Below are 27,095 nucleotides of genomic sequence, written 5' to 3' on the forward strand. Positions count from 1 at the left end.
TACACGCGTACTTAAAAACAAATTTGTCTACTTCCTTCTTTTCCACTTCAAACAGACTTCAATTCCTTTATCTTAAAAGCCTTAAAAGACTTTAAATATGTTTTTTAAGTTACCTATGTAAAATTATATCAATAGATTTAGAGTTAGATCCAGTAATTACAAAGCAACAATAGCCTATAAAACCTAATAAGATACCATTATGAAAGAGGCAGTTATGAATAATGAGTTTTAATAGTTGTTAAAAAGCAACTAGATAAATAGTTACCAATTTGAATACACTTAGTTTATTATTACACTATTATTACACTTTAGCCGATTTTACGTCTTGGTGTCTCTGCTCCAAAGAGCAGCAGCCCGTGGAATAAACTTCCTACATTCTTGTATAAAACAGTCATTTTGTACATTGTGCGCTTCAAGAATCCGCATTAGGTTATCAGCAGGGCATTAATTCCTCAAACAGGACCAGTGGTGTTTGTTTATCGGCGTACGTGTGTCGTATCCAGGGAGCGTGTTTACCTGTTGCCCGGTGACATTTTTCTCTATGTCGTCAAAGGTTGGCAACACCTCCAATATCGCCAAAGATTTAATTTCATTGACTCTTTTTTTTTTTAAGGTGGTAGGTCAGTGGCTGTCCGGGTTTCATGTCTCTGTGTGCGTATGCTACCTTTAAAAGTCGTTCCTGCTGCTGGGAGCCGCTGTGCTCGACACGGTTGGATAGCTTTATCGGTTAAGGATTGCGTTATAGACGCATTCTTTCCCACAGACGACAGCAAGTTGGACTTGGTGGCAGCAGGGAAACGAGGCCACCTTAAATGACATGCTGACATAGGAAGAACATTACTCTCCACCCATATCCGAGAAGCGTCAGTTAAGAGGAGTCTCACCTTTCCGACTACGCTCTTATCACCAAGTAAGACACCGGTGATCTGCCTATACACGAAAGCATCTCGGGACTTGACTGTTCCCATTACTGGCCGGGACTGACGGGTCTGCAGCGTAACGACGCGCAAGGGCCACCAGAGAATTTACTGAGACGTTATTGTGGATATTCAAGTGTTTGGATTTATCTCAGAGTTTTGTCGCTGTGTGGGTTTACTTTACATGCCAAAGCTGGGGCAAGAGACGGGAACACAGCCGACTTTTCCGCGAAGCTTTACAGTTTTCGCCACAGTTATTGGTGAGTTCACTGTTGTTGTTTTTTTATTACGACTGAGCTATATGTTATGTTACGGGCGATGTTTTTAGTAAAGTTTGACACGCGCTTTATGTGTTGGCGAGAAATTGATTAGAGACGAGTCAATTGCGGATCGATAGAAGCGTGTCAGCTGCTTGTATGAGACAATTGGGCGTAAATTTTGAGGGACAGCCTAAATGTCGTGTTTATTGACGATAGCAGAATGTCATTGTTCCTGTAAATTATAATTAGTAGAAGACAGCAAGTCGTTGGTAATTATCTCAGATTAGAAGGAGAATGGCAAATCTTATCAAACGTTGCTTTATGGTGACTGTCGTACTCAATACGAGTAAAAGCTGCCATAATTCAATGCATAAGGTTTTAAAAACTGCATGTTCCAAATTTAACCTATTTATACATATATTTATATATATGCCAGGGGTAAAGTATGAATCGCTTGCATGCTTTCATTGTGAAAACTGATTCCGTTGCCACTGGGTGGCGACCGAGTATTTTTAATGTTTTTTTTATGGTAAAGTGCCTACTTAGGTTTGAAGAAACTGCAGAGGTAAGCTCGCTGTGTAGGCTTTAGGTGGCTCTGGTCATTTAAATGTTCTTAGTCAGTCTCTCTTTGTGAGTTGCTCTGGTTACTTCTCTCAGGGATTTTGCTCACAGGGCGCTTATTGGTCACCTCAGACTTGAGAACTCGTGCAGCAGCAGTCCGAAGTCTGTTACATGCATATACTGCAGCTTACCTGACGAGAATAACCTACTCGTGTCCAGCGTGGATTTGCGTGAAATTCGCGATCACTTGAAAGGTTCCTGCTTGCTTCTGAGGTCAAGGGGGGGGGGCAGAGGGTGGCGTCAGCACTATTAATGTCGTTACAGTACATCTGATAACTTGGAGCAGAGGGATCTGGTCTTTATGCCAAGGGTTTAAAAATAGCCACGTCCAAGCTGGCGTTGTTGGTTAAGTAACCCGCTGTTATAAGGGAAATAAAGCGAAATCTACTCTCACGGTGTCGAAAGTTGATGATGAGCTACATATGCTTAAATTAAGCAATCAGTTGTATATTCACACTGTGTGCTGCTGTCAAACATCTCTTCAAAAAAGACGCTTTTGGGATTAATGATGATCGCTTTTTTTCCAGCCTGTTGCACAGTTCCCACACGAGGAGACCCTTTAAACAGGCGGTACTTCCAGAGATGATGCACTCATCATATTTGTCTCTAAATATTATCTATAATTGGGATATCTCGTGAAACGAGAATTCAGAAATGATTCAGGGGTGATTAACTTAAAAAACAAGTCATTTTTACTGTAGAGGCACGCGGCCCTCGGTGTAACCCTTTATTTGAGTATACTGTGATACTGTTGCATATTTTGCACTGTGCTGTAATTTATTATGAATGGCCTAAACTCGCTTGGCCTCCACGTGGGTGTCGAGCTCGTCTTCCTATTGGCTGAGGTCATCGGCGTCCTGAAGGAGCTCTCCTGTGATTGGTCGGACGGCCTCGGGGGCTGTGGGCGTACTTTATCGATGGTGGAAGTGGGATACTTTGTGACAATGTTCATTGTCGATATTTCAGTGGGGCTGCCGTGGGTATGAGTGCGCAGCGGAGAGCCTTTTACTACAGCCGCAAGAGGCTTTGCAGCTCCGGATCGCGTGTCCCATCATCCAAAGCCCGAAAAAGCTCATAAAACATCCGAGAGGAATTTGTTGTTATACATTTTTTTCTTTCTCAGACCTTTTTTTGTTTGTTTGGTTGTTTTGTTTTGTTTTTTTAAAGGTAACTGCCTGCGTAAATGAGCGTCCGTGCCATTTTTTTGCTGACAACATACTTGCGTTTCTGTGTGGCATTTGCCCGTCTATGTAGCATTTCGAAAGACTTGCTTGCACGCTGGAAAACGCAACAAAGACAAAGATCACACAAAGGGAAACGCGACGCTTGTGTAGTTAAATTTCCTCGGGGGATATTCTCATGATATTGACCGGAGAGACGACGGACTGGGTTTTATTCTGACTCTCGGAGAGCGAGAGAGAAAAAAAGGGGGCACCAAGAGGAAGGAAAAAAAAAAGAGAGAGAGAGAGCTCTGAATGCTGCCTTTGATTTGCAAGGAGATCAAGGGACCGTAGTGGAAGCGACGGATCTGCTTCACTATTCTTCTCACCCTTTTCACTCCCCGGCTCTGCTCGTCTTGTCTCCCCCCTTCTCTGAGCACAGGTTATCGGATGGACCAGCATCCCAGCGCCCGAAGCTGCACCAGTCGCGGGGCTTCATCCTGCGAGGCCGTCCCGACTGAACCCTCCATGAATCTGTACATCCACTCCACCACCGGCACACGCTTCGAGCTCTCCTTGCCACTAGAGGAGACCGTGGAGGGACTGAAGAGGAGACTGTCGCAAAGACTCAAAGTCCCAAAAGAGAGACTCGCTCTGCTACACAAAGAAACGTGAGTAAACACGAAAGAAATGCATTGCAGTTGAACGTGTTTAGCAAACGTGGTGTTTTCGGATAGGGGAAAATAATTACGCATACTTATTTCTTAAAGAGCCAACCGGTACTTGAGACTCTCTGTACTATACGCTGACATCATGAGCCGTAATGTCTAGGATAGTCCGCAGTTCAAAATGTGCACAAACCGACTTTAGGTGCGCCCACCCTCCGGGGTTGAGGTAATATTTTCCAAACTACACTTAAACTGGTTAAGCTCACGGGAGGCAAAGGTATGCCCGCTTTGGTGATCAATACGTTCAAGGAAACTATTGACCACGGGGGTGGACAATATTGGAATTATGGGCTGGGACTCACCAGTCACTGGAACAGTATTGACAGGCAATCTGCAGACTTGCATTGATTCGTCCCCCCTTCTTATAAAAACTGAAGCATGACTGAATTGCTAATGCTGCGCGAGTCAAACATGTTACACATTAATGAACAAAGTCCCACAGAAGTGCTAACCTCGACTGTATTTATACTGCTACTGCACAGGTGTACATTGTTAATGCGTGACTTGGTACTGCACCGAAGGTGGATATGTCTCGTGGTTGGATGTGAATGTGAGTGTGCAGTTGCATGACAATAGCCAGCAGATTCAGGAGAATAACAGCAGTTTGTGTTTGTGCGAGGTATCAGACGGCCAGTTTCGCGAGGGCTTGAAAAACGCCGCTGTTTAAGCAGAGCTGCATGTGTGAGAGAACAGATAAACTCTTTATTATTCAAAGCGAACCAGAACCTGAAGCATTATGAAGCTATGAAATGAATCAGGCACAGGTTAAACGAGCTCACAATAGTGCAGGTGGTGCTATGCAAAAAAGAAAGGGGGGGGGCTTTAGTACATGCAAACAGTCAGCATTGTTTTCAGCCCCCATCTCCTCCCACTCGTTGTAATCACCCAATAAATCACATCATCCTTTAAAACCTGAAAACCTCATTTTTAATCCCCTCCTGCGCCTTAAACTGTAGACCTACAGCAAGTCGGGGCTGACTGCCTTTGTTCAGCTGCGTGGCATAAGATTTGGGTCATGCCTATAGACCAGACTGCCCTAAACATCCTTCACTAACATAAAGCAGGCAAACGGCCAGAAACGGGTGTGAATGCTTGCATCTCATTTGGCTCTGAGATGCAAGCATTCCTCTTCCGTACCAGACGTCAAGCAGTAAAGCCCTGGAAATGTGATGTGTTCTGTATCACATGATTTAACTTTCAGAATCACTGACAGAGCCGTAACAGTTTGGCTAAGAACGGCGTCCATGCAATTCTAGTACTTGCCATTCTTCTCATTTATAAATTTATTATGCTGTGGTTTTGGTTTCAGCATGAAGTTTTTCTTCCTCATTTGTGCAACTGATATTGTCAAGAAAAAAAAATCTTACCTCCACTTAGGCAAGTGCCAGTGGTGCCAAATATCCACTGCGAGCACTTGTCAAGCTCCACTATACTCGAAATTGAAATTTGACAGTGCAATCAATACTTCTCTTTCGTGGAGCTTTACACCCACAGCTCTTTTCCAAAATAGTTTTGAAGTCCGTCTGCACCCCCTGGCTGAAGGGTGTTTGTATGTCTGAAGAGAGAACATATTGTCAGCACGGTCTAATTATCTCGTTCTCCCCAATCCCCGCAGGCGACTAAGTTCAGGCAAACTCCAGGATCTAGGCATCTCGGATGGGAGCAAGTTAACACTTGTGCCAACAGTTGAAGCAGGATTAATGGTATGGATTCGGCTCGCTGTGAATTTATTTTAGTTTGGAGTCCAAATCTAAAGAATGAACTTAAAAGAAATGACACATATTAAACTTTGTGTTTTATTCCTGTCATGCAGTCTCAAGCATCAAGACCAGAACAGTCAGTAATGCAAGCTTTGGAGAGCCTAACAGAAACTCAGGTAAGGATTTATATGTGTGCCTGTGCATGTGTGTGTCCGTTGAGCCTAAATCGAGGCTGATAAAGCAAAGTTGGAATCCTGCAACTTAAACTGAGCTCCAAATTTTTTTGTGTGCATATTTGCATTACGGCTAAAGAAGGTGGAAGCTTCAGTTAAGCACAGAGCAACACCCAGATATGGCAGAGATGAGCCGGCTGCGCAAGCCTCTTTGCTTGTCTAATCTCAGCCTCTTAAACAAGCCAAGCCAAGCTAGACAACCAGTGTGAGCTGTTGGAACATAATAAGCAACAACACCCATCATCTGTGATACTGTGTGTGTGTGCGTGCAAGCATGCACAGCCCTGTAGGATGCTAGTGCAAACACCACTCAAGAAGAACTTATGTGCCGTTGAGAGGGCCAGCACTTACTTCCATCTTTCTGCTCACGCCTTTATCTATAATCTCTCTCCGCTCCTTCTGTATTTCACAGTCTTGACTGACAGGCACATATACACGAGCCGCACACACACGCAAAGGCGAGTTTCCAGGAAGTGTGCTGTGGCTGCATGGAGACTGATTGTAGTCTCACTCACTCATAAACAGAGTGCTGGATCATCAGATGACAGTCTTCTCACTCAGTATTAGCACAGGTTTCCTGGAAGCCTAGTGTGCACGCACAGGCCGAGTGAGGCCTACACCCTGTGCTCGCAGTGAAACGGCTCTGTAGGCCCGCTTAAGTACAGTATGTATTTGAGTCAGAGCGACATGACTCACCAAAATGATCAATAGCGAGTGTGAAGTTTATAAAAGACTCCGTGCTGGCCGCAGAGAGAAACCGAGCGAGAAGAGAGGCGATAAGGCTGAACGCTCGCAGACAACGGTGTGACGTATGACACACTTTGCAGCTGACTGACTGACTCAGATCCACTTCCTTTTGTACAGTTGGGCAACGCTGAGATGTACGTAAGCGTATCACCGATGCACTACCGTCTGATGTCAGAACGGTGCAAGGCGGTGAAACAATAACACTGACGTAAGGCGTTAACTGAACTCTTAACAGCGGTTACATCCTGAAGAATTCGCGCGACGCTGTTTAGTGGAATAATTATCAGATGATGTGGGCTGCTCGGTGATAGCGGAGTGTGGTTCGGTATGGCTTCTTGCCCTGCTGATAATTTTATGGTGGAAATCCTAGCCTTGGTGTGTGTGCGTGTGCGACAGAGAGAACTCAGCATGCATCTCGTAGCGCTGACAGCAGATGACTGCGTGTGTGTAGGTGTGTGTAAGTGGATGTGTGCGCGTCTGTTACTGGATGTGTGTGTGTGTATGTCACACTGTAAGTAGGCTGGAAGCGAGCCTTGCCCATCATGTGGTACGCCTTTGCTGGGTAGCCAAGAGTGACTGTCATTTTCACTAGAGGCAGATGATAATTCAACCGCCGACCCAGAGGAACCGATCTCTCACTCTGCCTGTCTTCCTGTGCATCTCCCTGTCCACGTAACCTTATTATACTTAGATTCGTTATGAGTCAAGCGCTTGCGTTTTTCTCACGAAATGCTTACCACGCGTTACCACATACGCCACTTTTGCATACATATTTCTTTCACTGTAAATGGTAATCCGACGCCGGGGTACGGAACGAATAATGGGTAACAGGAGATTGATGTCACAGTAAAGCGCAAAAAAGGCGTAAAGCTGCTTTAGTGTGTTTATATCCACAGAAATTGATTCTTCTTTATAATTCATGAAACGAAATGGAGTGATATAGATTGCGGAGAGATTACAGATCTTTGTAAGATTAGAAAAATAGGAACACAAAAGCTCTCCCTCATTTCCTATCTCCTCTCTAACTCTGGGGCTATCAAAAATCAATCAATGCACTTAGCCCTTAAAAGTGTCTGACAGGATAGCTGATATGCCCATGCAACCAAAAATAGCCTGAGGGAGGTACGGGTTAGTTCTTAGAAAAAAGGCATACAAGAGTTGGTTGTTAACCCCTGGACCCCTAATAAGCTATCGCCCCTTCAAATATTTTGGTCGTGCAAGGTCTTATTTCCAGACTGGATTCCGAGCTGCACTGAGCAGATCGCCGTATGTCTTCTTCTTTATCGGGATTACGAAGAAGTCTTCAGCTACCAGGTTGTTAGTCAACAAATCATGCAGCGCATGACAGCTTCCAAGGGCTGTTTTAGTCTCTTGTGGCACGAGTTTGGGGTGGGGGGCATTTAATGGAAGTTCTTACCCAGGAATAATTAAAATGCTATTTTTTTCCCACTCTCCTATGTTTCACCTCCCTCTCTTGTTTCTGCTTAGCAGCTCTCCTAGGGCACTATAATTTAAATGTGCTGTGGTTTGCAAGTCCGGCGTGCTGCCTCACTTTGACCGTGATGGCTGACTTCTTTAGCAAGGACAATCATAGCTGCCTTAATTCCTCCTCTGGCGTCCTCCTAGACTTTTTTTTTTTTTTTTTGCATGACATCTAAGCTGATTTAAGCCACTGCTTCCTGACAGCCCATCAAAATACAGTTGCCTGCACTACTCGCTACTCTTTTCTTATTCTGTCTGCTAAATAGCGGCTGTGTGTACAGCTTATATTTGCAGTCATACATGGGAACACACACATACACGCACACCAAATTGAAAGGATATATTTAAGAGGATTTATGGTCATGATGAGAGAATGAGAAAATGTCTGAGCCTGGTCGTAAAATAAATGTATACTATGACAAGTAGTGAAAGCAATATTTACCATTTCTAGTCACATTTAGACAGTAACATCAGCTTTCGATCTATTTTAGAATTTGATTATGTGGCCATTTAACACACGGGGACTATTTGCTCATTGATGCACATTGACGGTAGAATAAAAGCCAACCACACGTCACCCTTACCATCCCTACCCCCACCCCCATTGCCCTTCCCCCCCTATGCAGCCACCTCTTTGTTCACATTCTAAAGCATGAACACCACACCGGCTCAGCTGACAAACATAAGACAAGGATTAGTCACCGTTCCACTTCAAAAAGTCATGTTAGGCACAAGGTAGGACAATCGTTTACTCAAACTTTCTCCCTAATCAGTCCTTCCAGTGCCGTTTGGGCTCCATCGGACTCTTGGAAGTGACATAATAATTTTGTGTGAGCTTCAGAATGTCAATTCTGAGTGTTCCAAAACAATATAAGTTATGTAACTATGGATCGGTGACACCAAAACGGTGGCCTCATTGGAGCAAGCCAAGGTAGTTGTTGCTGTTTGTTCTGTAGGGTGAATTTTTAGATTGCTGACGGTGATGTTTGAGAGATCAGCTTGTTTTTTTGAATTTAGCCAAGTTTGCATTAAGCTCAGAAAATTTTCAGGACTGTTTCCACCAACTTTTCAACCCCTCTCAAAATTGAAAGCTCTAAAGGAGCAGTTCCTGTGAGACAGACACATCCTAGGATGACTTGTTCCTTTAGTGGTAGTACTGAGGTTGGGGGGGGGGGGGGTGAAGAAGGGCCTAATAGGCTTCAAACTCCAAAATCCTGTTGAGCGCAGCTACAGTGGTGCATACTGGTTTTTAAAATCGATGCGCAACCCAGCTGGAGCGAGGCTCAGCAGGCTGCAGATTGACAAATTTTGCCTTGAACACTAACACAGACTGCTTCAGGAGGAGGCTGTGTTGCCATTCCACGTGTCCCAGGGGAATACGCTGTTACATATCTGCTCTACTTTTCTCGCTCCCAGCGACAAGCACCTCCTGTCCTCATGCGCACAACCCCCCCCCCCCTCTCCCCCTCACTTATTCCTCCTCTTCCTCTGGCCGGGATACGGCACGGTTTTGTCTTTGTGTCTACAAGCAGACAGACGCAAACTTAACAGGCTCTAACAATCTGTGGGGAGTCACCTCAGGGTCACCCTTTCCTTATTTCCTCTGCTATCCCTCCCTCAGGGGTTGCCACAGTGGGCCTGACAGGTGGAGGAGAAAAGAAAGGGGGGGAGCTTTGCACAAGTCAGTCAGTAATGTGTGTTTGTGTTTGTGTAGTTAAGTGCTATTGGTTGGGGACAGTGGGCAGGAGATTACAGGGAAGATGAGATGAAGGAAGAAAAATGGAGATAAGAGGAGAGGTGCTACTAGAAAAGGAGGTAGTGCTTTTTTTTAAAAAGACAAATGAACTTTGGACCTGTGTGTGTCTATGTACACAATTGTGTGTAAAACAGCTCAATGCAAATGGTCAATATGTTTCTCTTTGCAGTCCTGCACCCTGCACATCACCTTATATTGATGTCAGTTAATCAGTAGGATTGATAATACTGGAAATCATTGGAGAGTAATTGTATTGAGGATTTGGGAGCGCAAGGAATTGAAGAATGACCGAGTCTGCCTGTTGGTCAATATGAAGGGTTTCCTCCCCTTTTACATCCCCCAGCTTCCTCTGTCCTTCTCACTGCTATTGAGATTAAGGCTTTTTATATGCATGCATCTTAAGAGACAGAATCTTTGCTCTTTAGAATGGAAATTTCCTTTTATTGTAACCTAAAATGAAAGCTACAGAAATTAATTTTGTTGCTGAATGTGTAAATCAAATCGTGCATGGAATAAAAAACAACAATGCTGATCTAAAGGCCTTTTCAGTCCCTGCTCATGTAAATCCTGGCCTTGAAAATTGCATTAATAGGCTGATCATGCAGTATTTTTGCACCTGTATAATCCCCTTTGTGATGCTTAAAATGCATAGTGGGAGGGGAAGTGCTGGGATGGGTGGAGGGGAATCAAGGTGTGTTGTGGGGCAGTCAAAAGGGAGCTGGATTTGCAGGGAATTTCATTGTCCTATTATGTATATTCATCTCTATGCATGCGTTTCTGTGGGTGCGCGAATGTGCCAACATCCATTTTTAATGTTTCTCTTTGTACGTTTCCTCGCTGAGCGACCAGGGGAGACTTACTTCTCCATTTTGGAGTCGTGACCGTCATTGTTTTCCATTCCCTGGCGATACAGTGCTTTTGTGATTCAAGTAGCAGGCATCGTGACTAGTGGGGCTACTGTGTGGGAGGATGGAGGCCACGAATATCACGATAGCCACTACCAAGACTAATAAAGCCAGTGCTACTAGGGATATGGTGCTGCTGGCAGAAGTGCAGGGTTCAAAAGAGCCAGGTCATTTCAGTCTTTCCTTCAAAAACATAATGAGGAAATGAGAAACGTCTTAAAAAAAAAGGCAGCATTTTTGCACGATCACCGTTGCAATTACTTACCGTCCATCTGTCACAGAATTTCTATACCCACCTCTCCATTTCCCCACACCCACTTCATTTATCTCGGAAACATGCGATGCTGTTTCTTCTTTCATTTGCCGCTGCTTCCTATGATGTTGTTTTTCCCAACTATCCACAAATTTGTCTCACCGGGTACAGAAAATGCTGTGAAGTCATTCTCTGCCAGAACAGGATCCTGATTAAATTGTATTAATCAGCTGGTTTAAATGGCTTTCAAGGGAGTGAGAGGAAAGCGAACAGCGGGGGAAACGAGTAAGTGAAGATTTCTTCGGTGTTGCTTGCCTGATTTTAAACCGGATCTTGATAGCTGGGGACTAAGAGGTGAATATGCTCAGTTTTTCTGGCTAGTTGTAAGGAGTGGCTTTTGCAGGAACCCGATCGTCTTGACTTTGCCGTTCGGATCTCTCCTTTCATGGAGCCGATCATATTCTATGATGGCCAGCTGTTCCTTTTTTACTCCACTTACCCCCCCCTCTGTTTCTTATCAGGTACTGTTACAGATGCCTATCTTTCTAATGGTGCCTTTGAAGATTCAACCCCCTCTGCCTTTAGGATTTGGGGATGATGCAAGTCATTGATTTTTTTTTTTTCTTTTCTCCTTCTCTCTTTTGAGAGCCTTTTATTGCATCTTTAGCTGGTGCGTGTCTACCCAAAGACTTATCAATAGCGTCCTGGTGCGATCAAAACATTTAGGTCGATAGGAGGGTTAATAAGCAGTTTTTGAACCATACCTTTCCACCTCGCCGTCCGGCAGGTGAGCAGCTGCACTGGAAGCAGAATATGGCTGGAGGAGCGACTTCCTCCTCTCGCAGCTTCTCCTTCTCCTCCCCCGCCCGTCCCGCCTTCCAATCCTCTATCCTCTTTTCCCCAGCACAAAGCTGCTCAGTTGTTCATGAATGTCAGCTCAGTGCTGGCAGCGCTCTCTATCTTTCCCTCCCTCTCCCTCTCCCTCTTCACCCGTCCTTAGACTCTCAGCCTCTCTCTTCCTCCCTCGCTCCTTATCTCCCTTCCTTAGTTCGCTTAGTGTGCAAAGGAAGAACGACTGCAAATGAGTTCCTTGAACCACAGGGACCCCAATAAATAAAACTGTCAGCCAGAGATGTCGAAAGGGAAAAAAAAAAAGAGGGAAGGAGCCAGAGGCGCACTCTCACTGAATATTTCATCACCCACCACCGCCGCCACCACTACTACTCTGACACCTTACCCTCATTGCCAGCATCCCCATCCCCCCCTTACCATCCTTGTTCCCTCCTTTTTTCATGCCATCCCCCCCCCCTTCTCCTTCTCCTCCATCTTGTCTCCACCCCTCCTCGCCCAGCTGCCCCTTATCATATTCTCTCCCATTACTGCATAGCAACCAAAGTATCATACAAACCCCACCTCCTGGACACCCAACAACTAAAACAAAATGGCTGAGAGCACTGTTTCTGGGGTCACTTGTTAGAGAGGTGGGTCTGATGGCTACTCGATGGAAGAGCCATTTTTCAGTACCTGTGTATTGCTAAATAAGCTTATCCGTGCAGGTATTGGTGAGTGTAATCAACTATGTTTGCGGTCAGGAAATGCACGCCTTATTTGTTAGGCATGAACTCCTCATACTGCTGCTTCATTATAAGGAGAACACTGGAGTGCTGGTTTCTTTCTGTCCGCCTTGACAAAACCCGGGGTCTCCATTCTCCTTGTCCTATGACTCTCCTTTATAAGTTGCTTTCATAAAGGACTGGAATTTGTACAGCGTCCTTCAAAGGCCAAGGTGGAGATAGAATTGGAGGTCTGTTGCAGACTTAAAGACAAGCTAAGAAGCGCTTTTTTTTGTTTGCCTGTGATGTTCCACAAAGCGCTATCTGGTGTTTGTCCTGACGTCAATGGTAGCCAGCCACGTTGGCTGTCTTGACTGTGCTCCTGAGAGCAGACAGGCATGTTTGGACTGGAGCTGAGCTTCTAGCTGAGACCTCTGGGATTGATTCGCTAGCCAGCTTTCTAGCAAGACAGTGCCCCTTTTCCTCTCCACCCCCCATCACACACACACACATACATATATATGTATGCACTCTCTAACGCTCTCCCCTCCCCTTGTTTCTCTCATAGTCTCTGTCCGTCTGGAAAAGGCTTGTTGTTACATGATCACTCTCGCCAATCTAGCCTCTGGCAGGCAGGGCGCACTGTATCATCCTCCGCCTCCTCCCTTCCCTTAGGAAACGGGCCCTATTTCAGGTGTTCCACTCCACAGCTCCCGGCTCCCAGCTACACAAGCTGTTCGCCCTCCTTTTCCCTGAATTGTCAGGGAGACGGCGCGTCAGATGAAAGTGATGTAGCCGTTTGGTTTGGACGAGTGGAATTCCACACCTGAACGTTTAATTTGGATCTTTCTGATAACGTTCCGGAGGAAATCAAAGCCAACCACAAATATATGAGAGTGTCCGACGGAATTATAGTAGTTGAGATGGTCCCCTGTCATTTTTCCCTACAAATGAGATGTCTGTGTTTGTGTGGGTTTGTGGCCTTTTAATTTCTTGCCTAAAAGAAGAGGTTCTGGTGGGTGGCGTATGTATGGAGACCCCGTGTGAGTCACATGGCCACACACATTTTTAGCTCTCATATACATGTGAAGGTTTGTGTGAGCAACTTCTAAATTGACTTTATGAGTCAACGACTGAGACTCTGAGACCTGGAGTGACAAAAATCAACTGGAGGCGGGAAAGAAGGAAAAAAGGTGTGAGGAAGCGAGCTTGCTTCTTTCGCAGGCTAATTTAAAACCTGCTATGTGGTGTCGGGAAGTAGGAGTACATGGATTCTGTCTTGTGGTTTTGAATAATCCACCCCAGTCATTATAAAGGTAATCGAGCTTCTTCTCTGTTTGTCTTGCTGTCATCACAGTCGGTCCTTTTTCTCTCACTTTTGCTCGCATGTGCTTGCAAGCAAAGATCCTGTTCACACTTGGCTCTTGGCGTCTTGGATGTTCCCTTCTTGGAAAGAAATAGAAGTACAGCTTTGCAGTCTCCTTTGGTTTCATGCAAATTTTGACCCTATGACATTCACTCTGACCAGCTCTGTGGAGGTACCCAGAAGTCGTGGTGGTCGTTCCCTCCCCCTCCGTGTCACGGCGTAAATTTGAGCAACGTGTATCCGTTTAGCAGCAGTTGCATTTTCCCTGCAGATAAAATCAGATCCGTGCAGGGAGGTAAAACCTGATCTCACACGGTTTCTGGAAACAGGATTCTGACACGAAGTGTGAAATGGAACCTGTTTGAACTGGACGTCGACTCAGCCTGAATATATTTGGATCTAGGATCAGGGGTGTCCCCCCCCCTCCCCTCCCCACCTTCTAAACATTGGGTTGACGATCTCCCTTGGGGCTTTCGATTTGTATGCATGCCGGTCTGTGTGTTGTGGGTTGACAAACTGTCGCCACTTACTCTTGACAGCTGTCAGTCACAGACACAGTCATTGTCTCCTCCCCCTCCTCTGGTCTTTTCTTCATCTCTGTCTCCCCCCCCCCCACCCACCCACCCACCCACCTTTTGGAGCAGGCCTCCCCATTAGGTCTCAAACACATGCACACCTCTTCTCCTGACCTTTTATGTATGGAGTTTCCTAGCGATGTCACATGTAGCCCCCCCGCGCTGTTCTCCTCCTCACTTCACACCCCACCTCGCGCCTGCTGAGCGTATCGCCTCACCACGATGGGGGTAATCGTGGTGAGTGTGCATCGTCAACAAATCATTAGTGGCTGACTTTACATTCTGAGAAGTTTGAGTTTCCCTTTATCCGGCAGCGTATTTTATTCAGATTTTCGCTCTAGCCATCAGATCATCCCAAACCCTTTAGTCCTTTCACCTGCCCCTCCTCTCCCTTCATCCTCTTTTTCCACATCATGTCAATACCAATGTCCAAAGGTCACCCTGGCAACAGAGAGGCAGCGGTCGATAGAGAAATAAATAAGCAGAAGAAAAGAGAGAGATGTGATGGAGGGCAGAGCCTGGTGATTCAGAGGGTTAACTACAGGCGAGCATCTTACAAGGACACTCCAAATGTTTTTTTCTTATTATATATTATTTTCTGTGCTTTGTTATTTATATATATCTATCCCTGTGCTCTGTTCTGCTTTTCTGTCCTCCCTCTCTCTCTGAGGACTAAAATCACACATGCGGTAGTGATTGTTGAAATCTTTTTGGACAGGAGCGCCACTTTGTATTTGCTAGTGCTGGCCATTTCTGCTTGTTTCCATTTAGGGAGAACCTGAGTCATTATTGCTGAGTCTTCAAGACCCACTGAAGCTTTGTGACTCCTGAATCACACTCACTTGGGGGAAAAAAAGTAAATAAATACATGTCAGACTCTCGTTGCTTGGACTTCAGCAGCAAGTCACAATACGCAGCATGAGAGCCACAGGCATACAGGAGGACGACAAGAGAGGTTTTGTTATTTAGCGCGGATATTCCAGCCGAGCCGTGACAACTCTGTACTTGTTAGTGTGTGTGTGTGTCCATCCAGGCCTCGGGTGGGTCACTGAAGGCCCCCCACACTTGGCTCCAGTTAGCTTTTGCCAATGCTCCAAACATGGGCATCCCTTCCTGATCTGCTGCAGATTCACAGACAATTGACTAGTCTGTGTTTGAGATGCAGGCAGGGTGGATTTCCTAAACGTGGGACTGATTTTTCAGGCCATGGGCCAAACAGAAGGGTGGCCTTTGTCTTTGAGCTGAATAACCCTGCTGACTAAGAACGGACTGAGTGGCAATGGGAAGCAAGGAATAGTGGGTTCTATTTGTGTGCATGTGTGCGTTTTCCAGTAGGCCTCCCTATCCATTCCCCCGCCAACAGAAGTAAATAGATGACTATTACAGACGAGTGTTTGACTGCACGATGAGCTTATGTGGTGTGTCTGTGTGTCTGTGAGAGGGGTAGCTCAAAGAGCTGTTGTGTGCACTGTAACTGGCATCCATGGCCCAGATTGGATTGTTCATTTACTAAGAAGGAAGTCTGTATGCATGAGGAGCCTTTCTAGTTCCATAGTTTTTTACAGTGAACAGCTGTAAATGCCAGAGTGGCATTAAATCTGGATATAGAGCGTCATGTATGTATCAACACATAGAGCTGTGTTGATACCTTTGCATAAAAGCAAAGACATTGAATCACTTAACCCTTTTCCCCCCTTTCTTTCTCAATAGGTCAGTGACTTCCTGTCTGGTCGCTCTCCCCTCACCTTGGCGCTGCGTGTAGGTGATCACATGATGTTCGTCCAGCTCCAGCTGGCAGCGCAGCAGTCCGGTGGTCCCCAACTCCAGCACAGGCACCTCATCACCCGGGGAAATTCGGAGGGACAGCCCCGGGTTCCCCACACTCACCCGCACTCTCATCAACACCCCCAGCATCCACATAATCACCCCAGCCCCCACTTGTCCCATCCTCACCCCGTCCCCTCCTCCCCTTCTTCCCCAGGATCCCCTTCTTTTCCCCTGCCCTCCACACACCTCCAGTCCCTTCCTCCCATGTACCACCAGTCGCCCTCCTCTGCTCACTGTAGCCCCCCTACTCCTCCACCGCACTCCCCTCGCCCATCCCACGTCCCTGGGGGTCTTTTCCGCTCGCCCGCTCACCATCATCACCACCACCACCATCACCACCACTACCACCAGCCTTCCTCAGGCCAACCCAGCCACGAGATCGGCCAGGTCAGCCCTGTAGCCCCAGTCCTCTGCCCTGAGGTAAGCCTCAAGAAAATATTCTTATAATTCTTCCTAAGTAGTGTTTTTTTTTCTTTAATAATAGCCAATCACAGCATAGGATTGGTAAGATATTGTCTTATGTTATTTTCTCAAATAAAAGGGTTCAGTGGTAAAAGTAGGTACATCTTTACAATACATAAGAAAGGCACAGGCACTTGGGCTGCCATGAGAACGATAGAGTGGATGGGTTTTGACCATTTGACCCAAGTGCCATCCTCACAACTAAATCATTCTCCATTAAATCAATTAGATTAATGGGACATCCTTGTAGCACGAGGGTGAACCCGTGGTTTAGTCAGCTCTGGAGAAGCGTTACACGTGATGTTGCGTGTGTGTGTGTGTCCAAACCACAGTGCATTTGTTCATCGCTGGAGTACACTGTGCTCCCCAAATGCATGCAAACAATCCAGCACATGCGTACACCAAGAGAACACAGCGTTCATATGACCTCAGTCTTCCCAGGGTAAAGAGCAGTGGGCTAAAATTATAGGAGCAAAAGTGTTCTGGTGTTGTCATTTAGCTTTTAGCATTATGCTCATTTGTTAACCTTAGGATAACTTCATGAACAGCTGCACACACACACGCAGAAACACACTTACTTCTGTTCTTCAACCCAATGTGCTGTTTATATTTTCTGTACCTCCTTGAATAGGGAATGGTAACCAAATATCAGCGAACTGTGTGGGAGAGATGGTTCACTACAGGAAAAACAAGGAGACAGGCCAGTTTAGTAGTGAGAAAACGGATATGGCTATTCCTCATCAGGCTTTCACATGCATGACAAAAAGACACATGCATACGCACACGAAGCGTTTTCTTGGGGTTTCACTTTCGCTTTCAGATGTCAGTTGAGCAATCCATGTTAAGCCGAAGCGAAGTTGTGAGGTGACCGTCTTTAGTTTGATCACAGTAAAGTAACCAAATACCTTAAGTCTTAAGCTATATGGCATGGCAGCAAGCTTAAATTTCCTGTTGTCTGAGGTTTCTTATAACCATCAGAGGTTAATTACACTGTGCTAATGGTAGTTACACCCAGAGGTAAAGGGTAAAGGTCACTGAGGGAGCTCCTGAAACAGTGATTTTGAGTTTTCACAGCTTTTACTGTAATAGTTCATATGCCCTTGTATCCTCAAACATGTTTTGGTCTCACTTTATGCTCTTTTAATAACACTTTTCTTTTTCCCCCTTCAGGCTAACTGCAGTACCAACAGCTCCAACAGTGGCACCAGTTCTTCGCCACGCTCCCGTAAACCCGGCGCCATCATTGAAAGCTTTGTCAACCATGCTCCCGGAGTCTTCTCAGGGACTTTTTCAGGTGAGGAAACAGAGCTGCCATTACTGACTTATGACTTATTGCTACTTTAAGCATCAACTGTGCACATAGTGAGATCCAGTTCTAAGATGCCTCTTAGTAGAACTTGACAAAAATGTAACATTTTCTTCTCTGTTGGGCCTTTTCCAACAGAGAAAAATCAAATGATATACAAACATTATAATACTATTTTGGTCTGTTTTGCTTCCTCTCACAGGCACTTTGCACCCAAACTGCCAGGACAGCAATGGGCGTCCCAGACGGGATATTGGGACCATCTTGCAAATCCTCAATGACCTCCTGAGCGCCACACGCCACTACCAGGGCATGCCCCCCTCCCTCACCCAGCTCCGCTACCAGACGCAGTGCGGTTCGCCCACTTCCCCATCCCCCTCGCCGCCTCCCTCCCCCCCAGTCGCTGGCATGACGGGCCTCTCTGCCAAAGCTACCTCTGTGCCCGCCAGCAGCCCTCCTCCAGCTCTGCATCCACTTGTGCAGTGCGAGAGCCAGATTCGCATGTGCAAACCCCCTGGTGAGTGACTCCACTCCACTCCCCTTCTGCACATGCAAACATGTGATGAGCACAAACAAAAACACCCCCTCACACATTAAGTCATTGTGCATCCCTTGAAGCCCTTATGAAGTAGATGTTCCTGCAGTTGCCACAGCTTTGGAGGAATGTGTGTGTGCGCATATGTGTGTGTAAAATTGCATGCAATTTAGAACCCTGTCAGTGAGTTCTGCATTCGCCTTGCAACCTACTGAAGAGTTCATTGTTATCTTTGTCTCTGTTTCTGTTCTCATATCACATCGTGTTTAGCTCAGTTCTGTTGGGATGCTTTTACATCATTGTTTTCAAGTGCTTATTTTCATCTCTAAAATACTGACAAAGCGAGAACAGAAAAGTCAGATTAAAGAACAAAAACAGTCATGCATATGTGTCTCTGGAGGTTTTGAAGCAGATGAGAGAAGAGGAAGAGAGCGGAGGGGGAGGGGGTCTTCTTAGTAATGCAATACTAGCTTCTCCAGACCTGTTCAGTCAGGCTTCACTTGTCAGGCAATGGAGTTGCCTTTTTGTCTTTGTGAGCTGAGGGGATAGGTTTTACCCCTTCGAGCCTGGGCTGGGCTGTGTTTATATTAGAACAGGTTTGGGGTGATGTAGCCTACCTCCTAAATACGGGCTGCAGCTTGGGCATGTATAGACCTCAACATACTCACGAGAGTTTGGTCGAGGCAGGTGTAAAGTTCAGATGATGCCGTTTAAGGACTGGGCTGGGATGTTTTAAAACCTCCTTTCCTTACAGCGACACAGGATGTTGCGTGTCAAACAGATGTCCAGCGCTGATAACATCCAGTCAGCATTGTAAGCTTGGCGTGAGTGCACTGAGGAAAACATCATTGTCCTCTGCCTCCTTATCTCAAGCTAGTCTTCAGTGAGCTGCTAAATTTGCACAAAATTTACCAGCGTAAGTAGAATTGTCTTGTGGGAAGGATTGTAGAAATTATTAATTAATGTTTAATGTTTTCTTCTGTTTGGAAAAAGCAAGAGCATACATACCTATTGTTGTAGGCTGGCTTTGTTCCTTGTTTTCTGACCTTTAGTTGCGAGCAGAATGAAGTATTTCAGCTGTCGCTTCTAAACGCTGTCCAGTATTTCGCTGCATCCCCCTTAGTGCATTTACAAGTGTTCAGTGAACAGTTGGAATAACACAAGCTTATTTTCCTAACTCAGGAAAGACCATTCCTTTACTGCCCCCACCTATTGACTCGCCCCCACCCTTCCCCTCTTCTCCCAGTCTTGTCATTTCTCGTCATCTCCGCTCAGCCCAATGCCACTGCCCCCACCCTCGATTTGCTATCCAAAAACAGTCTGTAAAATCCATCTCTCTGTCTTCCTCCTAATCACCCCCTTCTTTTTCCATGTCTGTGTTGCGCATCAATACATTGTCTGTGTTCATTTGGCCTTTAAATAGATTTATTCCAAAATGCAGCTCTGAAAAGAATTTGCTTTGTGAACTTGAGGCCAGAGAGAGGAGGAGGGGGACAACGCGGAAGATGGGGGTTGTTAAAACCACAACACTAAGCCTCCATTCATTCAGTCATCATATGGGTGTTTATATCCTGTCTGTCAGTCCACCAACTGTCCACTCATTAACCAAAGGCAAAGAGTGAAAGAATAGCCTGTCTACTGCCATTTTCCAATTTAACTGGCCCGAACCAACTTCCTGCTCACAATATGCACTTCCAGAAAGCCTTGAATGTCGACCTGTCCAACTAAGCCTGGTTAAGACAATGATTGTCCTGGTGTGTTGTGTGAACAGGGGCTATGTGCCTGTTTGTATCCTGCTCTAGTTGGTGTTCTAAGTATGCCGATGACTAAGCGGTCTTATCAGCCGACACCTGATGGAAGACTTACTGGACTTAACACCGCAGCTTAACTCTGCTTCACAGAAACCTGCCTTCATTCAGCTACAGGAAAAAAGCCTGCGCTTCCCAGCTGCCTGAATATGTGTGCGCAATCAAACTTGGGTTGAGAGAGCCTCTTGATAATGTCACATAGCTTTTCTGTCTCCTGAGAGCCTTTACCTTTTGGTGAAGAAGAGGAACGTAAATAAAAATAAAATGCACACACACTCCATCACAGATTTCCTGGTTAAAGGCTGTGGCGACTAGCTTGGTTTCATGGTTTTGCTATATCGTATTGCTGAGTTCTAGGGCTTTTTTTTAGACCAGGACTTGTGTTGAATTTGAACAGGAGGGTTTTAGAATGGCCTGACAGGTCGATTGTTAGCTAAATTCCTTTGCTGAGTAGGCTGGACTTCCCCAGCATCCCCCCCCCCCTACATCCCACTAGCCCCCTGCCCAGTCTAACCCTTTGTGTGGGGGCCAGGGACAGGGGCAGTATAGAGGGCACCAGCCTGAACCATTGTGGGACAAAAGAGGGGAGGGCTATGGGATTATAGGGCTGCCTTTTAGTCTCACTCCCACTGCAGCTGGCTTAGCTCAGGCACACAGAGAGGGGCAAAGCGGGGGCAAAGTTGGCTCTGGAAGCTTCTCCGAACCCCCTTCCTCTCTTGTGTCTCTTCCACATCCCTTCGCCACCTCCTAACCCCTTTCGATTTGACATGTCAGGTCATGTTAGCTTTGTGCAGGCTGGGACTGCGCAAGCCAAAGGAAGAGGGGAGGGTGGCAGAGAACGAGGGACACGCATAGGAGTCTTTGCCCTTAACCCCACCGCGTCCTGTATTTAAACCCTGACCTGCTTAGCCGAGGCATGGCGCATTATCCACTGGCAGGCTTTAGCTCCTCTCGTCACACGCAGACATTTGCCGGGACACACGTGCGCCAGCAACGCAACAAATGCCCCAGCGACGCGGCACAGCACAGAGATACCTAGCGAAGCCAGCCAAGCACATCAGGTGCCCTTTCATTGTCGACAAGGAGAGCAAGAGGGAGAGAGGGAGAATGCAAATGAAGTCTAAAAGTCATTGAAGAGCTTGTGTCCCTGCAGGGCTGTCAGTGCCCTTTCAGCAGCTGTCAAAGTGCTCATATTAGCTCCACTTTGATTGGTCGCTTAAGAATATGTCCGATTTGTTTAATTTTTTGCTTTCTAGTAAGTAGAGCTGGGTGGGTTATTTCCACATGGGTTGGTTTTACGGCTGAACTTTGCTCTGCAGACTTTGAGCTACTGCTTGACTTTGTTAGGTCAGGGAGATGTGGAGCATTTAATCTGAATACACATGTTAGAAGCACCAATTTATACCATCTCCAGGTAAAAGAGGAGGAAAAAGTGCAACATTAGTGATGTTCAATAGTGGCAGAGTGGCACTATTCAATAGAATAGAATTCAATCTTCCAGTTGGATTCTATTCTACTCTATTCTAACATATTATTTCCAGGGTTAAAGCAAATTTACTTTCTGATTCAGGATCGTTACAGTATTTTTGCATGTTAAACGTGCCACTATTGTTCCCACTTGTAATGAAGGCTGGCTTCAAACAAGCACAGAGAGATGCTAAAAGAAACCAAGAGTGATTTTGCTGCAATGTGATTTTCTTTCTCTTTGTCTCCCTCCTCTTTCTTTCTGTGTCCGTCCACCCCTCCTTCTCTACCCCGGTTCCCTGGATGCTGAGCAAACACAATGTTCTCTCTGTAAGATCACAAGACTTATCAAGACAAACAAACAAACAACAGCAATAAGACAACTGCAAATGAAGGCCAATCTTTATACAATCAATAAAAGGAGAAGCTCCTTTAATCTCCCTCTCCGTCCTGCACACTGCAGCCCCTCCTCTCTTTTTTTTCTCTTCCTCCATCCTCTGCCTCTCCTCCTCCACCCACCTACTCCTCCCACCCTCCCTCCTGTTTGCTCCCTATCTCAGTCCTTGCTGTGTTGCTGGGCTGGGCTCAAAGGCAAGGAAAACTGACGCATCGATTATTCATAGATCACCCCTTCTTTCTCTATCTCTCTGTCTTTTTTTTTTCTGCCTTTCTCTGCAGTGCCCACTGTATTTACTACAAGGCTTGTGTCAAAGTCTTTGGAGATGAGTTTGGGGAGGGCGAAATGTGCTGCTTCAGGTTGAGTTTTAGTGTGAAAGGCAGGCAGGGGAGTGGTTAAAAACAGAAAGGAGGGGGGTGAAAGAGCCTGGTGTTTCCTTCCTCTGGGTGCCCTTGACCCATCTTCTGTTTGAAATCTTCCACTGTGTCTAAGAAAAGAACCGTAGTTGCTTCCTCATCCGTCTTTTCTGTGCCACGGTGGGTTGTGTACGAGTGTGGATTCTCTCTCTTGCTCTACAATTCATACCCTATGTTTTTTTTAGTCACCTCTTTGGGTTCTCCAAGGTTATTGTGCTTGCTCACGTCAAGCTCTAGTCTTTGCAGTGAGGCTCCAGGCCAGCCTTTGTGTGTGTGTGTGTGTATAGTCTGTCCTTCTTAGCCAGCCCTAATAATAGCCCTAGTGTCATAAACATAGTCTGGAGATCCCTGCGGCCAGCTGTGTCCGGCCTAGCCGCCCAGGGCTCCGGTAGTGACGCTGATGAATGGCTACACACACACACACACAGTGTAGCTCCAAGCACATTCCCAGAGCTCTTGCCAAGCCAAAGGCCAAGACCTCCTGCCTCACCACCAAACTGCCCTTTATTCTGTGTGTGTGTGTGTGTGTGTGTGCGTGTGCGCGCATGCACACATGTGTTTTTGGTTTTGTTTTGTTTTTTCTTTCATATTGTTGAGCCGTTTTGGTAAATTACCCCTTTTGGGAAAAAACAAAATCATGACTGAGGAACTACCTTCGTGAAATACAGGCAGGATTTAAACAGAGACACTCCAGACAAACAGATTTTCTATGTGGGCATGTGTTGGCTTTCTGCCATTTCATTGTTTATGGCCATATTTTGACAAAGCTGAAGGGCGGTTTCACTATTGACTAGTCAGAGCAGGGGAAGAAGGTGTAGAAGGGGGGGGGACCAGAGAGGTAACAAAGCCTTGTGGCAGAATATATGGATGTCACATGGAGCTGAGGCAGCAGAACAATGGCTTTAATGTAGAAGACCCCCCACCCACCCTGTGGTGTATCCCCCCGTTCTCTGCTGATGACACATTGCCCTCACGCACAGCGTACAGAGCATCTGGATGCACGCATACATTTATATCAGGACAGAACATATTGACAGGAAGTGGAAAAACCAAGTCTGCCTGTGTGGCTGTGTGAAGACGTACGTGTTTCTGTTAGCTCTGAGCCGCTATTCACATCCTTTGTTTTCAAAAAGCACCATTGAGGCTGCTTAGTGGCAGTTTACTTTAGTATGCACTGGTAGACAGTGGTGAATATTTATTGCTGGAGAAAAGGCTCTGGGCTGCTCGACCCGATAAGCAAACGAGAGAAAGAGGTAAATTAAGCCCACACAGAGTCCGGAATTCATTCCGATGAAGGGGGTGTGGGGGAAAGCAGAGGAGGGCACAATCGATTTGGGAAAACTGACACCTACGGCTGATCCTTTACCCTCCACCCTCTTCCTCTGTCCTTTTCTCTATCCCCCTTGCCCCTGGGGTAGGAATTCCTTAACCCACACCACCAACCCCCACCTCCACCGCCAGTCCCCTGCCTGTCCCCTCCTCCTTTTTCTTCTTCACACTGCCCCACCTAGCTGTCTCTAGGGAGATATGGGGCAAGAACTGGAAGAGGGAGGGGTAGAAAAGGGGCTTTCTGTGTGCGTGTGTGTAAAGGGTGAAGGGGTAGAATAGATGGAGTTGGGGGGGGGGGGGGGGTAAGGTCAATGAGTGGAGAGTAGGAAGCTAAAGCCATAATAAAGAAAAAATGGAAGGGGGGGGGGAAAAAAAACAATCTTTGCTTTCCTCTCGTCTCTCTCCCTGCTTACAATTTCCATTCGCTTGCATTTTCTATTGAAAGCCAATAGCGTTGTCCTGGACCCGAGATGGATGGCTGCACTAGAGCTAAGGTTTAATCAATAGGTCTTTTTAATTTGCCATCGATCCACGTTAAAAGCTACTGCGGCTGTTGGTGTGTGTGTGTGTCTGTCTGTGCACCTGTGACTGTGTGCAGCGGTGTGTAGTTCAGTGCACGGGTGTGCACGTTGTGTACGTATTTTTGTGCGAATACATGATGTACCCAAATACGGATGTGAACGTTTGTGTGTGTGTGTGTGTGTTGCGGTGCATGCAGCAGGCGCGGGGATGGCCACTGTGCTTCGGTTTATTGACATTCTAGCCCATTATTTAATTATTTAATTCCCAGACAGATACTAATGGAGCTAGCTAATAGATTGCGGTTGCTTTCCCCTCCTTCCGAGGCCCTGAATATACGTATAAATGGAATTAGACTCGACTTGGCTGGTGTAGGAAAGCATTCGCGGTGCAATGCAAGGCCGCTCCCTTGAGACCGGACTCTCCTATAGGCACATCAACAGCTAGAAATGCACTTAGGAGCACTGAAGCATGCCATGGGTAATTACGTTTGTAAATCTCATAGGCAGCTATCAGAAAGTATCATGTCTGTCAGGGGTTTGCATCTTTTTGACCCTAGTAGGTATTTCAGCCTTGAGAAGGTCTCCCCCATTCACTGATAAGGGGATGAAATAGCACTGTGGAGGCTAATTATACTCTGTGGGGGAGGTTAACCACCAGATTCCAATGCTACATTGTGTGAATGGTGGAGCCAAGGTTAAGAGCCTAGCATGTTTTAGCATTATCATCAGCTACACAGGCACACATATTAACCCCCCTCATTCCTCCAGAGCTGTTAAAGGAAAAGACAATTTTAAAAAAAAACATTTGCTATGTAGAGAAAAATACCTGACTGTCTTTCTACTCTTCTCTCTTGTGTCCAGGTGATCGTATACGTCAGACAGAGAACCGCGCAACCAGGTGTAAGGTGGAACGTCTGCAGCTCTTGATGCAGCAGAAGCGTCTGCGCAGGAAGGCCAGGCGGGACCAACGGGCTCCTTATCAGTGGCTGCCCAACCGCAAGGCGGGACGCAGCAATAGCAACAGCAGCATGTCCAGCGAGGGCTCCCTGGACCTGGACTTTGACGATTCCGTGTGGAAGCCCGACGTAAAGGCTGACTTGAAGTCCGAGTTCGTCATGGCCTGAACCATCTGCTCCCACATACGCGTTCGAAGATGCGCAAAGCATTGCTTGGGATTTCCTTAGAGATGATTTTGAGGGAGCGGATTTGCAGGAGGTGACACATAACTTCAGAGAGGAAATCAAAGTTGTCCTTGCGACAGTCGTCTGTGACATGAAAACAGGCTCCCTGCAGACTCTAATCTCATTCTGCCCTTCGTGGGTGACCTTGTGAAAAAAAAAAATAATACAGCAACATTAGCAAAAGAACTTTCTTGTGATGCTTGGATTTGGACAGGCAACTACTGGACTTAACAGTGTGCAAGACCTTTTTTTGGGGGTTTGATTACAGAGACCATACCTGTACTTGAGTATAGCAGAATTCAGTGGGTGGTGGTGGTGGTATTTTCAGAATTTTTGTTTTTGTTTTTTTTCTTTTTAAATGCACTCTGGGGAGAAATGAAGAGATCCACACTGGACATAACAGGACAGGAGCACCAGAGGCTTCAGTGTTTCCTAATCAGAAGAAGGGCAGAACTGCCGGACTATGGATTATTTCAGTGGGCATTCTAATTGATCTCAAAACTCATCAACAAGAGTCCAGTTTTTACCTGTTACGGGGTGGTTAAACCTTTTTCTTTTTCCACTTTTAAGCATATTATTATATTTTATAAACAAAAAAAAAATATGTAGCATTGTTCACAAAGCATTCAGGTTTTCATATAACAGTTCAAAGTAGTTTGCACATATTCTTGATTTATAACAGCTGGTCAAAATGTGCAAGGAGGAGGAGGAGGTGGGGCCTGAAATAGAATAAATAATATGGAAGTATTGATATCAACCTCAGTGACATAGGGTATTGATAGGAATGATTAATGAATACACAAAATAAATGAATATTAACAGAAAGTGCTTTAGAGGATTTTAAAATCTTTAAAATGTATATGAAAAAAAAATCTATTTTTATTTCTCTTCCTATCTGCTGTTTTCAAAAAACAGCAGCCCTTTGTGGCTTTAGTCAGATCGTTGACTACCAACAAATATGTGCATCCATTCAATCATTCATTAGCTCATTCATGCCTTTTTTTTTCTTTTTTTTTTTGTCTGGCCACAACAAAAGTTACAGAAAGATCATTTTTCATGCAGCCAACCTCATGTGTTACAAACCTGAAGAGACTGAGGGATTTCGAGTTTGTGTACATAAATGTGACAATTGGCAAATGCTTGTTAGGGCGTGTGTGCGTGTGTAAGTTTGTTGTAAATTGATTTTTTAGAATATCCTATGTTTTTGTCCAGTTGTCTTCTCTCAAACGACCCCATACGTTCTCAAATTTGTGAAGTTCAGCTGCCGTGAGCACATGGCCCACTACTTTGGAACATGACTGTATGAAAAAGCAAATTGGCTCCCAGTTTGATGCCCAATTGATGTGTACCTGTTATCAGTTCTCATAATGATGCCTCTATTTTTTTAAATTTGTTTTTACTGGCCAAGACGGAGGTGAAATGGGGTCTTTGTCCGGCATCATTATCTAGTGCCTCCACCAGTACATCCATTGACATATCAGGTTAGGCCTTTCAGTTTTGCTGCTACACATGGGGACTTAAAATGTGGGGGGGGAAAAAAAAAAACAAACACGGTCGGGAAAAGTGACTTTCCTTTGCATGCAGAAGTGTGTA

The 27,095-nt window shown here is 45.8% G+C and overlaps 1 protein-coding gene across 1 annotated transcript; it reads left to right on the forward strand.

Annotated features, from left to right (window-relative positions):
• The first annotated feature begins 344 nt into the window (after positions 1-344).
• Positions 345-27,032, forward strand: midn (midnolin). The gene is made up of 8 exons (XM_085150911.1): positions 345-1,177; positions 3,401-3,629; positions 5,302-5,389; positions 5,500-5,562; positions 15,967-16,503; positions 17,716-17,839; positions 18,054-18,368; positions 25,183-27,032. The coding sequence occupies exons 1-8, from the start codon at positions 1,102-1,104 to the stop codon at positions 25,443-25,445; spliced, it is 1,695 nt and encodes a 564-aa protein (XP_085007037.1). The 5' UTR covers positions 345-1,101; the 3' UTR covers positions 25,446-27,032.
• The last annotated feature ends 63 nt before the right edge of the window (positions 27,033-27,095 follow it).

This window comes from Neolamprologus multifasciatus, chromosome 23, assembly GCF_963576455.1.
Source record: "Neolamprologus multifasciatus chromosome 23, fNeoMul1.2, whole genome shotgun sequence".
Classification (NCBI taxonomy): Eukaryota; Metazoa; Chordata; class Actinopteri; order Cichliformes; family Cichlidae; genus Neolamprologus; species Neolamprologus multifasciatus.